Source organism: Poecilia reticulata, chromosome 15 (assembly GCF_904066995.2).
Source record: "Poecilia reticulata chromosome 15, P_reticulata-male-v2, whole genome shotgun sequence".
Classification (NCBI taxonomy): Eukaryota; Metazoa; Chordata; class Actinopteri; order Cyprinodontiformes; family Poeciliidae; genus Poecilia; species Poecilia reticulata.
This window is the reverse complement of record NC_088844.1, coordinates 14,407,170-14,420,848: the sequence shown is the minus strand read 5'-3', so window position 1 is coordinate 14,420,848 and position 13,679 is coordinate 14,407,170. Positions and strand designations below refer to the sequence as shown.

At 38.8% G+C, this 13,679-nt stretch overlaps 1 protein-coding gene across 1 annotated transcript in view; it reads left to right on the top strand.

The window, feature by feature from the left end:
- The window catches only part of LOC103476800 (protocadherin-15), a 196,269-nt gene that overhangs the window by 131,132 nt on the left and 51,458 nt on the right, over positions 1-13,679 (top strand). Inside the window, exons 20-23 of the mRNA XM_081616011.1 lie at positions 5,122-5,427; positions 8,016-8,246; positions 10,405-10,521; positions 12,918-13,058. Of these exons, the coding sequence (XP_081472137.1) occupies positions 5,122-5,427; positions 8,016-8,246; positions 10,405-10,521; positions 12,918-13,058 (795 nt within the window). The remainder of the gene's footprint in view (positions 1-5,121; positions 5,428-8,015; positions 8,247-10,404; positions 10,522-12,917; positions 13,059-13,679) is intronic.

Below are 13,679 nucleotides of genomic sequence, written 5' to 3'. Positions count from 1 at the left end.
TGAAAATTGCTTGATTTTATTCAACACAGTTGCCTCACAGTTCCCTCCCTGATGGCTTCCTTGGCTGAGCTGCCAAGTGTAGTCAGATTTTCTTATTACTCATGTAGATTAAAGGGCCTGAATTCTGTCAGTGGATTAATCAGGGTATTGAGATAGTTGACATTGTTTGCCAGCATATAAAATATGATCCAGAAGAAGAATATAAACCAGCCTTTTGTTCTTGTTTTTATAATCGTTGTTGTTTAAAGAATCTACGTTTGCAGAATAAGCACAAACATTCCTGTACTTATTAAAGTCCAGAACAAGTTGGCAAAGATATTTAGGTTACTATAGGATTTGACATGAGTTGTTTGTTAACTGGTCTCTTTTATTGCTTTCTATTACATACAAGTGTAAACGGATGTTCATGTCTCTAAGTTTTTATAGTGTCTTCTGCAGTTTAGCTGTGCACACTTATATATTTATGAGTAAGCATTATGAGTTTATGAAGTGTGAAAGAGAACAAAAGGACACGTGAAAGAAACTTGGTGTTTGCAAGCGGTAAAGCTTTCTTGAGTCTCCCTTGCAAGTGTTTCCTCACAAATACAGCGAGCAGCTGGAAAGGGGCTTAGTCCAGTGCACAAACTCCCTACTTCTTGCCCTGGTTTGAAAGCCTTTCTGAGCTGGCAACTCACCATCTTGAGCTGAGATTGTCACCAACTAGAAAAGTACATCAAAGTGCTCAACTCAGCACTAACCTACTCTCTGTGTTGCATTGGGAGGCTACATGTACCTTCCTGAAGCCAATTGTGAAATTTGAAAGGTTTGATTTTACTTTTCATACAGCATGTTTTCATTCATAAAATCACAAACGAATGTAAGAACAATCAGTGTAAACAGCATGGATTTGGTGAACATGTTAAAAAAAAAATGCAATTCTTCGGACATATTAAATTATGGCGCATTTATAAGAGCAGACTGACGTGTTTATTTTCTGGTGGACAATTGTTTCGTCTCATAGTTAGTACATCAAAAGATGTGCTGTTGATGAGCTGTATTAAACTAAATTAAGCAATTTAAATAGATTAGTCTCATCTATTGAAACGGATTCACTCGTCTCTCAATTTCGGCTGTGATTTGCACCTAACGAATTAAGGGATTTTTAGATTTTCTCAAGAATGACTAATTATTAAAGAGGGAAAAATACAATATTGTCCAACTGCTTATCGAGAAAGAAACTGGAGTCTTCAACTGTAATGACTAAAACTGCTAAAGAATCCAAATGTTAACAGAGTCGAAGTCTATTTACTTTCTAGAAGTATCTATTAGTCTCTCACAAGCCTAAGGGAAAGTTATTTTATGGAGGAACTTTTCATGGTTTCAACCTCACTGTAACCTGAGAGGGAAAATGGCAATGTGCTTGAGAAAAAAACAGGTAAAGCCTAAAGTTTGAGAGCCTCAGGATTGAGATCCAATAAAGGACTTTTTATGATGACCCAGGATATTAATATTCAATTTTCTTTTCTGAACTGAGTTGATCTCTTGAGTACCATTTTACAACCACTTAACTATTTTATCCTTCTCAAGCGGCTTGGCAAGCCGGAGGGTCTCCTTTTGGACGGGATATCGGTGCTAGCTTATTTTCGGTACCTTACGATGGATGTCCTGAAGGTTGACATGACCTTGGGTCATGTCAGAATAAGATTAACTAAAAAAAGAAAGTGTTTTGAAAAACATTTCCTGAAGTATCAGAGCAATATTAAATAAAAAGAGCTTTCCTCAAAAATGAACAACTTACCGTATTATATAATGCACATAATGTGGTGATCATTCTCAGTTTTGATTTGATTGGACAAGGTTTCTTGCTGAGTCTCTCTAAAATCAGTAGTTTCTTGGCAACCAGAGCCTTTGTGAAGAGATGTTGTCATGAGAGACTCGATAGCCAATAAACATGGATTATGGCGTAGCTGCAGGAACAGGTTGATGGAAGAAGACGCATATTATCAAATACAGACCACTGCATCTGATTGATGGAGATTATTAACAGTAGCGCCACATTAATGGTAGTTTTGATATATGCAAAAAATATAGATTTGTTTTGAGAAACCAGCTTAAAGAGAACTGCTTGAAAGGCTGAACGCAAGGTTGATTTTGGAAAAATTATATAATCCAGAAAAGCTAGCTGAAGTGGGAAAGTCGAAAGTCCTCCTGGAAATGAAAGATCAAAATTAAGTGCTGTGGTGTTCTTTTCATTTTAAATAGTTTATACTGGAGTAACAAACATCCCGTCACTGAGTTATAGTGCACAAATAGGAACATTCTCTGGCGTCAGTGTTTTAAGATGGGAAAGAAATAAAAACAAGTGATTTCTGTTACAAGGTCCAACTTGCTTCACTAATCCAACTTAACTGTGATCATGCAAGGTACATACCCTGTGTATGGTTTCCCTCTGCTGAACTGTAATAACTAAAAGTACAACTGGCTCATACTTAAGTACTAGAAATAGAGAAAACCTTATTTTCAGACAGATAAGAATACATTTTGTAATTCTACAGAGCTTCTTTGAACCTCATGATGGGTCCATTGCCTCACCTCAACCCATCTACAGCAGCATAATCTTTCATTTTTTAAATAAAATTAAAATTACTTTTTTTTAAAGCCCAATATAAATGTGTTCATATAAATGAGAAGCACTCAAAATATATTTACATGTTGGAAATTGAGCACTTTTGCAGTACAACATAAACCAGAACCTGCCTTTAAATTTGTGTTAACTATTATTTCTGTGTCTGCCTTGAGTATATTTTAGTTTCCTTCTGGTTTGTCTATCTTGAGGTAATCCTTTCATGGTGGAGAGACATATTTCTTCAGAGAGAGAGATGCTATTTTTCATGCAGGGAGCACAGATTTGCATTTTAAGACATCATGCTCATTGCACAGCATTTGAAGAGACCGTTCCCCTCGGGATGCAGCTTCTAAATAATCTTGACTTGTAGAGTTCATTTGTGAAGTGTGTCATTATGCTGCTAAGTGATCGCATTTTGCCCTGAGATAACATATAGAGCGTAAAGTCGGTCTGCCCAGATCCCAGGATATAGCATTCATGACAGTGTTGAACACACCTGAACCGGCCAGCATTTGCTAAAAGCTGTGAAACCTGATAGATTTTTCTTTTTGTTAACTGACAGTGTTACATGAATACCAAGCATTTCTCTCAGTTTCATCATTCCTTTCTGATAAGCTAAGAAGTGATCAGTAATTGCTAAGTGCCTTTTCCCAAGCCTGAGTAACTTCTTGAGATGAACATCTTGCGCCTTGCTGAACACATTTAACACTCCTTTCAAAACAGGAGCCTCCAGCTCCTTATTGCGTGACATGCTAAGTGACCATCCAAGTGACAGAAGAGCAAGTGGATGAGAAGCAAGGGTGTTGAAAATAAGCTACTATTTGTGTCCATTTAAGCGTTTTCTTTTAAAAACATTATGGTAAAAATCATCTGCCTTGAATTCACCTGCAGGGTTGGAGACGTAATGGAGGCAGCCATGAGGCTCCAGGCAGCTGCCATGGGTTTGGATGACTGGAGTCTAAATACATAATGCTATTAAGTAGCTTAATGCTAGCCTTAAAGTGCTTTGGATTATCGTGACAGTAATTGGAACCAGTTCCCACCTGTTCTTTTTTTACACACACTTGAATAGATTAGCGAAAATTTGGCTACCGCCGCTGACAGTCGTTGTTCTGGAACCGATAACTCATGTAACATTTAAACCCATTCTCCCTGCTCTCAGCAGGGGAGCCATAGACTCAGCAGCGCTGACAACTGGTGGACAAATTCATAAGAGCTTGTGTCAGGATCGTCATAAAGGCATCATGTGCAATACCACAGCATTTTGACTTATGTTTTGTTGTTTTCTGGATAAACGCTGTTTGATGATTGAAACCGTGTCTAACGACCACCACGTGTTTGTGCACACAAGGTGAACTTGACTAACTCCCCCAAAAGCAAAAAATAAATAAATAAATCTTCCTAAAGCTGAGAAACAAGTGGCTCTTTTTCTATATCAGAACAATATCTCCCAGGTGTAGAATCGCCATGAACACTTCGGACGGCAAATGTTAAGAAGCTGCTACATGCCTAAATCAAGTCCGCACCAGGGCTGTACTTCCATTTATCCACATGAACAACTCCTAAATGCGTCACTTAAACCTTTAAGGACGTATGGCACATTATTTCACACACCTACTCCTTTTGTGGTTACATTTCTTTTTTTTTCTTTTTTTTATTTGATCTACGATGCCCCTAACATTCTGTTGTAGGAAAGTGCTAAACATGTAGAATAGAATGGGAAACTATGTAAGCTCCTCTGCATGTCTGCATTACCTCTTGAGTAGTAATGCAGACATTGTTTCTTTTGTTTTCAGCCACAAATCTCTAACTTTCTCTGTGGTCATGTTTGACTCTGTTTCTTTATCGAATGTTTTATTCAGAAATAGATTATCAATGATTTATTCTTTTATTGCAATGTTTACAAAACACACATTTCCATATCCAAGAGGAGAAATGAGACTTAAACGTTGTTGTTTTGGCTCGGCTGCATCTCTGAAGCTTAAGGGGTTTTGTTGTTGAGAGCTTTGTAAATATGCAAGGCATCGAGACAAAGCCAAGCTCTAACAAATCATGTAAAGGATCAAACTCAAACCCTGTTGCTGTTTGCATGAGGTGAAATATGTGTTCAGTTCGGTTTTCAAGCCTGTTTATCATCTACTAATTCTTTGTGAATATTTATCTTTTTGTTATTATTAGTGAATTTAAAAAACATTCAGTGTTTTCTACTGTTTATCAGAAATATTTGTTATTTTTGTGTGGTGTTAAATTTTACAGGACATTACTTTTCTGTTAGCTTCCCTCTGATTATTTGAGATCTGTTTTCCAATGTTTCTTTTCATGTTATTGCTAAGTTACTAGTGCAATAAACCGAGCTAATTATGGTCACCTTACTTCAAGAGTTTGCCAGCACTCAAGTGTGTGATTAAAAAACAAACAGCAGTTGCAACTGGTTGGCAGCTTAAAGTCACTGACTCATATTATTTTTTCTTGTAGAAATCCGCTCATTTAAACACTCTGATTTTCTTTCTCCTTAGGCCACTGACCCTGATGCAGGAGCCAATGGTCAGGTTTACTACCGGATTGTCAATTATCCTGACTTGTTTGTAATCAGTGCCAACGGAAGCATCTACACAAAACGACCTCTAGACAGAGAGTTAAGAGATCAGTATAGCCTCATAGTTGAGGCCTCAGATGGGGCGGTAGACCCTAGAAGAACCGCCTTGACACTCTTAGTCCAGATTCTGGATATAGATGACAACAGCCCGGTCTTCTCACAGCAAGACTATGTAGTGAATGTACCCGAGAACAGCCCAGTGGGGACTGTGGTTCTGAAACTAAGTGTAAGTTTCTCTCATCAAAGTCACCATTTTCCCCTTCCTGTATCCAGAAGTAGCATTTAGGCTGGTTATTCAGTGATAAAATTATCAAAATGGTAAAATCTGTGGCAACCAAAATACAATCTTCTTGGAAAGACACACTTTCTCTCTTACCACAGGCACTTTTTGACAGAACAAGACCTGAAGTGTTTTTTTTTTGTTTTTTTTTTTTTCTTGAGTCACATCCAAACTTCGGTAGATCCATCCTAACTGGCAAACATCAACACACACCACAAGATAAAATAAATAATAATAAAAAAAAAAAAAACTGAAGGTGTTTGCATCTGGCCCTAACACTGTCGAACATCAACATAAATGTGTGCAGTGAGGCATAGAGAAACCGTGCGCACGTAGAGCAAACATTAGCAGGGGGTCGAATAATTGCTGGCATATCGTGAATGACATCTCCCAGACAGGGATATAGCAGGAGGTGGGGAGAGTGAGAAGAAGATGGAGGTAAAGAAGGCAAGGGACTTGAGTGACAGAGACAGTGTGACACCTTCATAAACTATACAACAACACCTCACCCCTGAACTGACACTGCTGGCAGGTTAGATACCCACTGGGCAAAGGGAAACCCAACCAGAGTCAAATATGTACCAGATTTGCATTAGCATTGGCAGCATTTTGTTATTTTTATCGATATAAAGATGCCATCAGGCGTATACAAACTTCCGTAACGCACAGAACTTCATCCGTCCATCCATTAGTTTCTGCTTAACTGGGGTCGGGTCTCGGGGGCAGCAAGCTAAGCAGAGGAACCGTGACTTCCTTTTCCCCAGCCACTTGGGCCAGCACCTCCAGGGTGTTTTCCCAGGTCAGCCAAGAAACATAATCCCTCCTGCATGTTCTGGGGTTTCCTGAGGGTCTCCCCCCCGGTGGGATGTGCCTGGAACACCTCACCAGGGAGGAATCCAGGAGGCACCATAACCAGGTGTCTGAGCCACCTAAACTGACTCTTCTCATTGTGGAGAAGCAGCGACTTTACACTGAGCCCTTTCTGGATGACCAAACTTCTGACCCTAAGGCAGTGGTTCCCAAACTTTTTCTCCTGGGCCCCCCCAGTGGTTTCCAAACATTTTCTGGGCCCCCCCTATGGCTTACATATAGCTGTCTAGTTGAACGACGTGTGTGAGCAGGGGGGCGGGGGGATTCTTAGAGACTCCCTGTCTCTAAGAATAGGGGGAAGATAACTTTTTTGGGGGGCAAAATGAATCTACGCAGCTAAACATAGACAACAACATCGGTAGCCTACAGGCTACTTGCTAAGCTTAAGGTGATGTATTGATATTAGCTAGTCATCTTTTAGGTAACATTACCTGCATCCAACAGCTTCACTCAACTCAGATGGTTAGTTTGGGGGAAAAACTGTGAAAAGTTCTTTGCGTTTTGCTGGTATGCCGCCATGATTCTAACACGCCTGTAGCTCTGCAGAGCAGCAGCAAGTCTCCTTCACTGCCGCACAGGTCTAAACCCAGCGCGAGCGTCGTAGCTCTCATGTTGCGTTTAAAGGCGGCTCAGAAAAACAAGTTACCACATGTTAACAACGGATTAAACAGTTTTAACTGCTGATAAAAGTGACAGAGGACACAGATATGGGAAGTGTGGAAGCCCCTACTGTATCAAATTGACATAGGAATAACAGAGAGTTGGCCATTCTAAGGTAAAAACCCAGCGCATACAGCGTTCATGTTTTGTTTTTTTTTTCATCCAGACGGCTTCCCACGGGGTGCGCCCCACAGTTTGAGAACCTCTGCCCTAAGGGATGTTAAATCTGTGACAGAAAAGCCAGACGCACGCTTACATTTATACAGCTTTCTATTGATAAACAATTTCAAAAACCATGTATCGTCTTCCTTTTACTTCAGAATTACCCACTAAGTGCTGGTTTTTCACATAAAACCCCAATGAATTAGTGGTAGTTACATACTAAAATGGGAAAAAGGTTAACGGATGTTGCAAGAAGTTGTACATATTGTTGAATCAATTACATCAAATCTAAATTCAAGCTTTAGTTTCTTTAGAATGTCGATGTTATCCATTTAGGATTTCTTTTTATGGTGGCAGTGAATTCTGCTTGCAGATTATTTATTTATTTGTTTTTCTTTAACCCTTGGGAATTTACACAGGTCTTTATGAAAGGCATAATTTAAGAAGTTTGACACAATACTATTTTTAACTTATTGTTCTCCTGCCTGAATAAACTTATATTCTGAGTAAACATTTCCAATAAATCGAATTTGGCCTGGGTTTGAATAATTCCAATCCCTACAGACTTAATCTTATAATATATTGCATTAGCCTTTGGAAATTATATCTGCTTTGTGAGTTGGGATTTAACTCTTATGAACTTTAGCTTTCCTCAGCGGCTTAATTTAATGAGAACCTGATTAATGAATGATTGGGGTAATCCCTGGAGCTGCAAAATTTTAAATTAAAACACAACCCTAGCTTTTTTTTTAACATCCTGCTGTTTTTTATTTTTTATTTTTTTCAACATCTCTCATCTTCTAGAATCCTCATATCTCTGCTTATCTTCATTCTTCTCTCAGGCTGTGGACGCAGACCTCTTCTCCAACATCACGTACCGCATCAAGACTGAGTCAGCCATGCAGCTGTTCTCTCTTAACCCCATCACTGGGGAGCTAGCTGTGCTGCAGACCCTGGACTTCGAGGGTCTGGCAGCTATGGGCATGGGGACTTCTTATACTTTCCAGGTAGAAGCTGTCGACCAAGGAGCCCGAATGCCGCCGGGACAAGCTACCGTCACAGTTCGCATCACAGTAAGAGCCCAAAGACGGCCTGTGCAGCGCCTCCTCTCAGTTCTCTGTTCTCTGTACCCCCCTACTCTCTCTCTCTCTCTACCCTCATTGTTGCTCTGGAGATGCGGCCTTGATAAGAGACTATGCAGTGAGTCATTAGCAAGGTTTTGCAGTCATAATATCTTTCAAAGGGCACAACACAGAGACCATAACGCCAAAGTGAATTGAAAACATTAAAGTACTGCAGCTGCACTGTCATTTTGCTACATCTCTCACTGCAATGGGTGATTGAATTACCTTTGTAAAACACATTTTAGCCTGCTGACCTACTCACCCACACTGCAACACCACAGAAAAGAGCTTTGATGGATTGGTGTTTCTGCCTCGTATGCACTGCTATTCACAATCTGAATGACTCATTAGCTTTGTGACAGCAATTATGGCAGGCTTTGCAGAAGCTTGTCTTTTCTTTGCAGCCTTTTATAAGCTGAGCGAACAAAAGGATTGTGTTGTGAGACCATCTCTATTTAACAATGTGTGTTATTTATTTTTATTTTTTGCTCTGATTAGTTCTTCAAAATGTGTGCACATTTACTGCATCTTTGCTCATGAATCTGGCCTACCTCTTTAAGGTTTGCAGAATTAAGCCATGAGAAGGTTTTCTAACGTGTCCTGATAAAAACATGCTTTGTCACCAAGGGTAAAGGAATGGCACAGGCATTGATACCAAACCAGTCTCTGCCATTTGAAATGACTACGAATGAGTCTAATGGATTCATCCTAGCCTCAAGGGGACTAAAGATTGAGTTGATTCCACTGATTTCACTCTCTTTTATATAACACCTCAAGAGAGTTATTTGAAGTAATTTCCGCATCTTTCCTTTTATGCTGTTGATGCTATCTCTTTACATTGTGATGGATTTTCTGTTGCATCTGTCTTGCAGCTCTCAATGTTCCTTTTACTATTCTGTGCATCTCAGAAATGTTTGAGATTATACATTTGCACATGTTTATTACATTAAAGGATTTTCAGGGTAGTGCAGGTAAGAAAAACTCAATGTTCCACTATAATGTTTGTTGCTCAAAAATCAAGCGTTTTTGTTCAAAGCATAAATTTGATCCTGAAAAAAAAAAAAAATAAAAAAATCCCAAAACAAACAAAACCTGCAAAAAAGATCAAAGCAAGAGACTGATGCTCATGGCTCTGACTCTTCAGAAATGTAAGAAAACATTTGTTAGTTTAAATACTAACAAATGTTTGATTTTGCACCCGGCCGTTTTTCCTATTTTCACATGGCAAATCATCTAGCAAGATGTTTATTTTCTCACTTTTTATGCAGTGTTTTGCACTGTTTTGTTTTATTTAATCTAAGACAGCTGATTAAAAGTTTTCCATGTGTTATTACAATTTACCAAGACCTGGATACCACCTAAACTACCTTGACATTTAAATTTAGTTGATTTCAACTGAAATCCATAGCTCTTCCTATAAAACGCATAAAAGGAAAGATACGGAAATTACTTCATTTCTCCCATCTCATCTTCGTTGCTACTACTTTTAATCCTCGATGTGGTTTAAACTGTCTTAATTTTTATGCCTCAACTTTTAGCAAACTACTGTCTTATTGATGATATTTGAAAGTATATTTTCTTATTTGAAAGCTCCAATCTGCCATTTTAATAGCAAGATTGGCTCCTTAGTGCTTTTTTCATAAAACTAAGCCATGAGATTTTGACTCTCTTAAACATTGCATCATTTGAACAAGCTGGTAAGAATAAAAACTTGATCTTCCTTCCATAATATTTAAACACTATAAACTGAGAACACACTGTGTATATTCTTTAAAAGGAATCCAGTGAATAACTATCAAATTTGAATAATGATGATAATAATAATAATAATAATAATAATCCATGATTGAATAATATCAAAACCTATTTCTACATTTATTATGCAGTTGTGCTATATTTAGCTCAAGCTTTTCATCATCAGAATTATTTTACACATCTTTAAAGCTTTGTGTTGATAACATCTAACTGTGGTGTTAACTTTTTTTCACACAGTGAGATTCTCAAACTTGCTCTTTCTTAGTTGAACTGCTTACAAGCAATTTATTGATGTTTGTATGAGAGACTAATTCCAAGTTTTGTGCTGAAAAAAGAAATCTTGCTATTCCAGGACATGAATGACTTCTCACCTGTCTTCAGACAAGATCGGTACAAGGGCTTGGTGGCCCCCAACGCAGAGAAGGGAACAGTCATCACCACCGTTTTTGCTGAGGACCAAGATCCACCAGTGAGTGCAGATTAAAAAACAAGCCACACAACAAACTCACATTTGACACCTCCTCAGTAGACATCCATCCATCCATCTATCCATTTTCTTACACTCTTATTCCATTGTGGTTGGGAGGGATGCTGGTGCCTAACTCCAGCTGTCAATAGGCGAGAGGTGGGGTTCACCCTGGACAGGTCGCCAGTCCGTTGCAGTCTCTGTATACAGTCTAGGTGAAATTAATAAGAAGCTAAATCTTTCCTAGTGACTGCATATTGTTGTGAAAAAAAGGATCATTCTCAGCTGCAGTATATTACACAAACCATTTACTTGGTGTGTTCAAGACTGCAATCCTCTCAATGGAGATACAGAGCTGTGCATATATTCACTTTGCACTTACCTATGTAAGATGATCTTTGCATGCATCTCTCCTTGTATGAGTCATCTAGTATTTCTCAGATTGCTCAGTGACATGCCTTTCATCTAAAACTTTCTCTTTTTATGTGGCAGTGCTACTTCTGATAATTAAGTTTTTTCATTTATTTGCTTTTTTTGTAGGCATCCTATGTTAAAAAGTAGAATGGAAAATGTCTTCAGCTCTAAGTTGGTTTCTCTGTAAAGTTGTGCATGACTGGACTCCTATGCTATTAGTGGCCCTCCTGCTGGTAGGATCTCACCGAGGCTGAATAAGCTTGTATTCTCTCTACTGCACATGAACACTGAGGGAAGCGGATGGCTGTCAATTCTAGCTGTGGGTGGTAGAACATCTTCACAATGTCACCCTGGCTCTTGTATGTCTCACTTTATCTGGGAAGGAGGCTCTCCCTCCTGTTGCTCGCCCTCGCCCAGTTGTTGTAAATCTCAAACTTTTCCTTTTTAAGTTGAACTTTGACATTGTTGCTGATACCATTCTGAACCCCACAAGGGAAGTTTTTCACCACAGTAAATATTCAATAGTGCTAAAGTCTGAAAAAACAAAGCCAGAAGCACAGTGACAGTATGAATGGTGTAATAGAGACGAGAGGAAAATGGTTTGACAACACAGGTCCCCAAACTAACCCATATTTTTGCTGGCCTGGATTTGGTATTTAACTGACAGCATGACACACACAGACACCCTTGCTTTTTTTAAACACAAAACAAGACTGGCTCACACATTTGCACAGTGTGGTCATGAGCAAAACTGCACTTACAAAGATAGAGAGTCTCATAGTAATATGCTGTATAAAAAGCAATAAATACTGAAGATTACCTCCTTTCTCATTACCTGTACCTTGGAGGAGGTGGCACTTATGACTGTCTGAACAAGATGTTTCCATGGAGACAAATATTCGTTTTTCCTCAGAACAAGATGTAAGGAATCTACTGTTTTGTAGCCGAAAATGAAAGTCCTTTTTCCTGTCTGTTGCAGAAGTGCAAATGTACTATAATTGATTCTGGCAACTCTTATATTCCCTGTAGTTTTTTTTGTCACAGATCTGATTAGTCAATAATCCCTTTTCAAATAAAATAACTAAATTAAGGCATTCCACTCACTCAGCTCTGGCCCCTCAGTTGCTTCAGATAAATACTTGTTTAAAATGTATTGAATTTGCAAGATCAACCCATATTTTCATTTTCTTCTGGTTATTTGTGGTCGGGATGGAGTGTACTGTATCTGGGAGGAAACCTACACGTCCCTCTCCAGTGTGACATGCCTTGAGTACCTCTGAGAGAGTCGGCCATCGTCCTCATAAAAGCTGCTTGTCCATTACCGAGTCTTTCTCATGCTGCTTAACGTCTGCTTCGGTTCTACCCCAGTTTGCAATGTTTACATTATGGACTGTTCCTCACTACTGAATGCTTCCTTCTAGGTCTGGATGGATAGGTTTTGAATAAGATTAGCTGTGAAATGATTGTTAATCAGAATCCATGATTAATCACAATCAAGGGTCATAGTAAATTCTATATCGTCACTGATGAATTGAATTGTGCTATGCTGGACAAAGGGGTGAATTTTAATTTTTTTTTCCTCATGATTCTGATGAATAACATAGTTAAGTGAATCAAAGTGAGGGTATATACATGTTTGGTGAGGGGCAGGCTAATGGTGAATATAAGAGGCTAAGAGTTTTTTTTTTTTAAGACAAGAACGTGGTGATGCTTTATGGCAGCTCCACACAGAAGAAGCAAAGAGCAGACCTTCTTTTTTTTCTTTTTTTCGCCAGAATCCGTTTCAGCTCAATGAAAAAAATCAATTAAATAGTTTCATGAATTGTAAGCCTAGAAAAAACAATGTTTATACATTTCTGTGGCTCGAATCATAACGTTATATTTATGTCGCCTTTTTCCATTTTTTTTTAACTTGTGAAGATCATTTTTGATATTGATAGAATGATCCCTTGTGAGCTATGTTAACTGTTTGCTTGTTTCTATAGGGCACTCCGGCCAGCTTTGTGCGCTACAGAGTGGACCAGGAAAGGTCTCCTTACAGTGGGAGCATCTTTGATGTAGAGCAGGAAACTGGCAGAATCATCACCAAGGTCAACCTCAATGAAGAGCCTAGCGTTACCTTTAAAGTAAGTTTCTACCTATATAACATGCATGATAGATATGCATACATGCGTCATTTCATACGTTTTACTCACATTGTCCTTGTGGTTGTCATGTTAACTGGAACCTTCCCAGATATTGACACAGATATTCAGAAGGAGGTGCAGTGATGCATTGAGGAGTGGGGGGGAAGCACCATTTAAGAGGGCTCTCATGGAATCCGAGTTGAGTCATAGTAGCTATATATAGCACAGAAGGAGAAGCCTGGGTTGGTTGTGTCACAGGAACCTGTGTTGTCTTGACTTTAACAGTGTGAAAGTGAAAAGTTAGAGCTGAAAAGAGATTGCTTTTCATTCTTCAGTTGTTGAAAGAGCTTCACTAAAATGTATGAAATTGTACTGATATTGTAAATTGGTAACATTTGCTAATATTGAAAAAAAAAAAGAACTGGGGTTATTTTCTCACCACCATCCCAGGTACTCTCATAAATCACCATCACTCCCAGGAGGTGACCTTGCCTGAACTGTCTGCCCTTATCATTCCTGATCAGTGTTTTATCACCAGTGGAAACTTGATTACACGCTCAATAGGGTCTGACATTAAAAAAAGTATAAAATTCAGTCACTCTAATAAAATGAAGTCTTGTG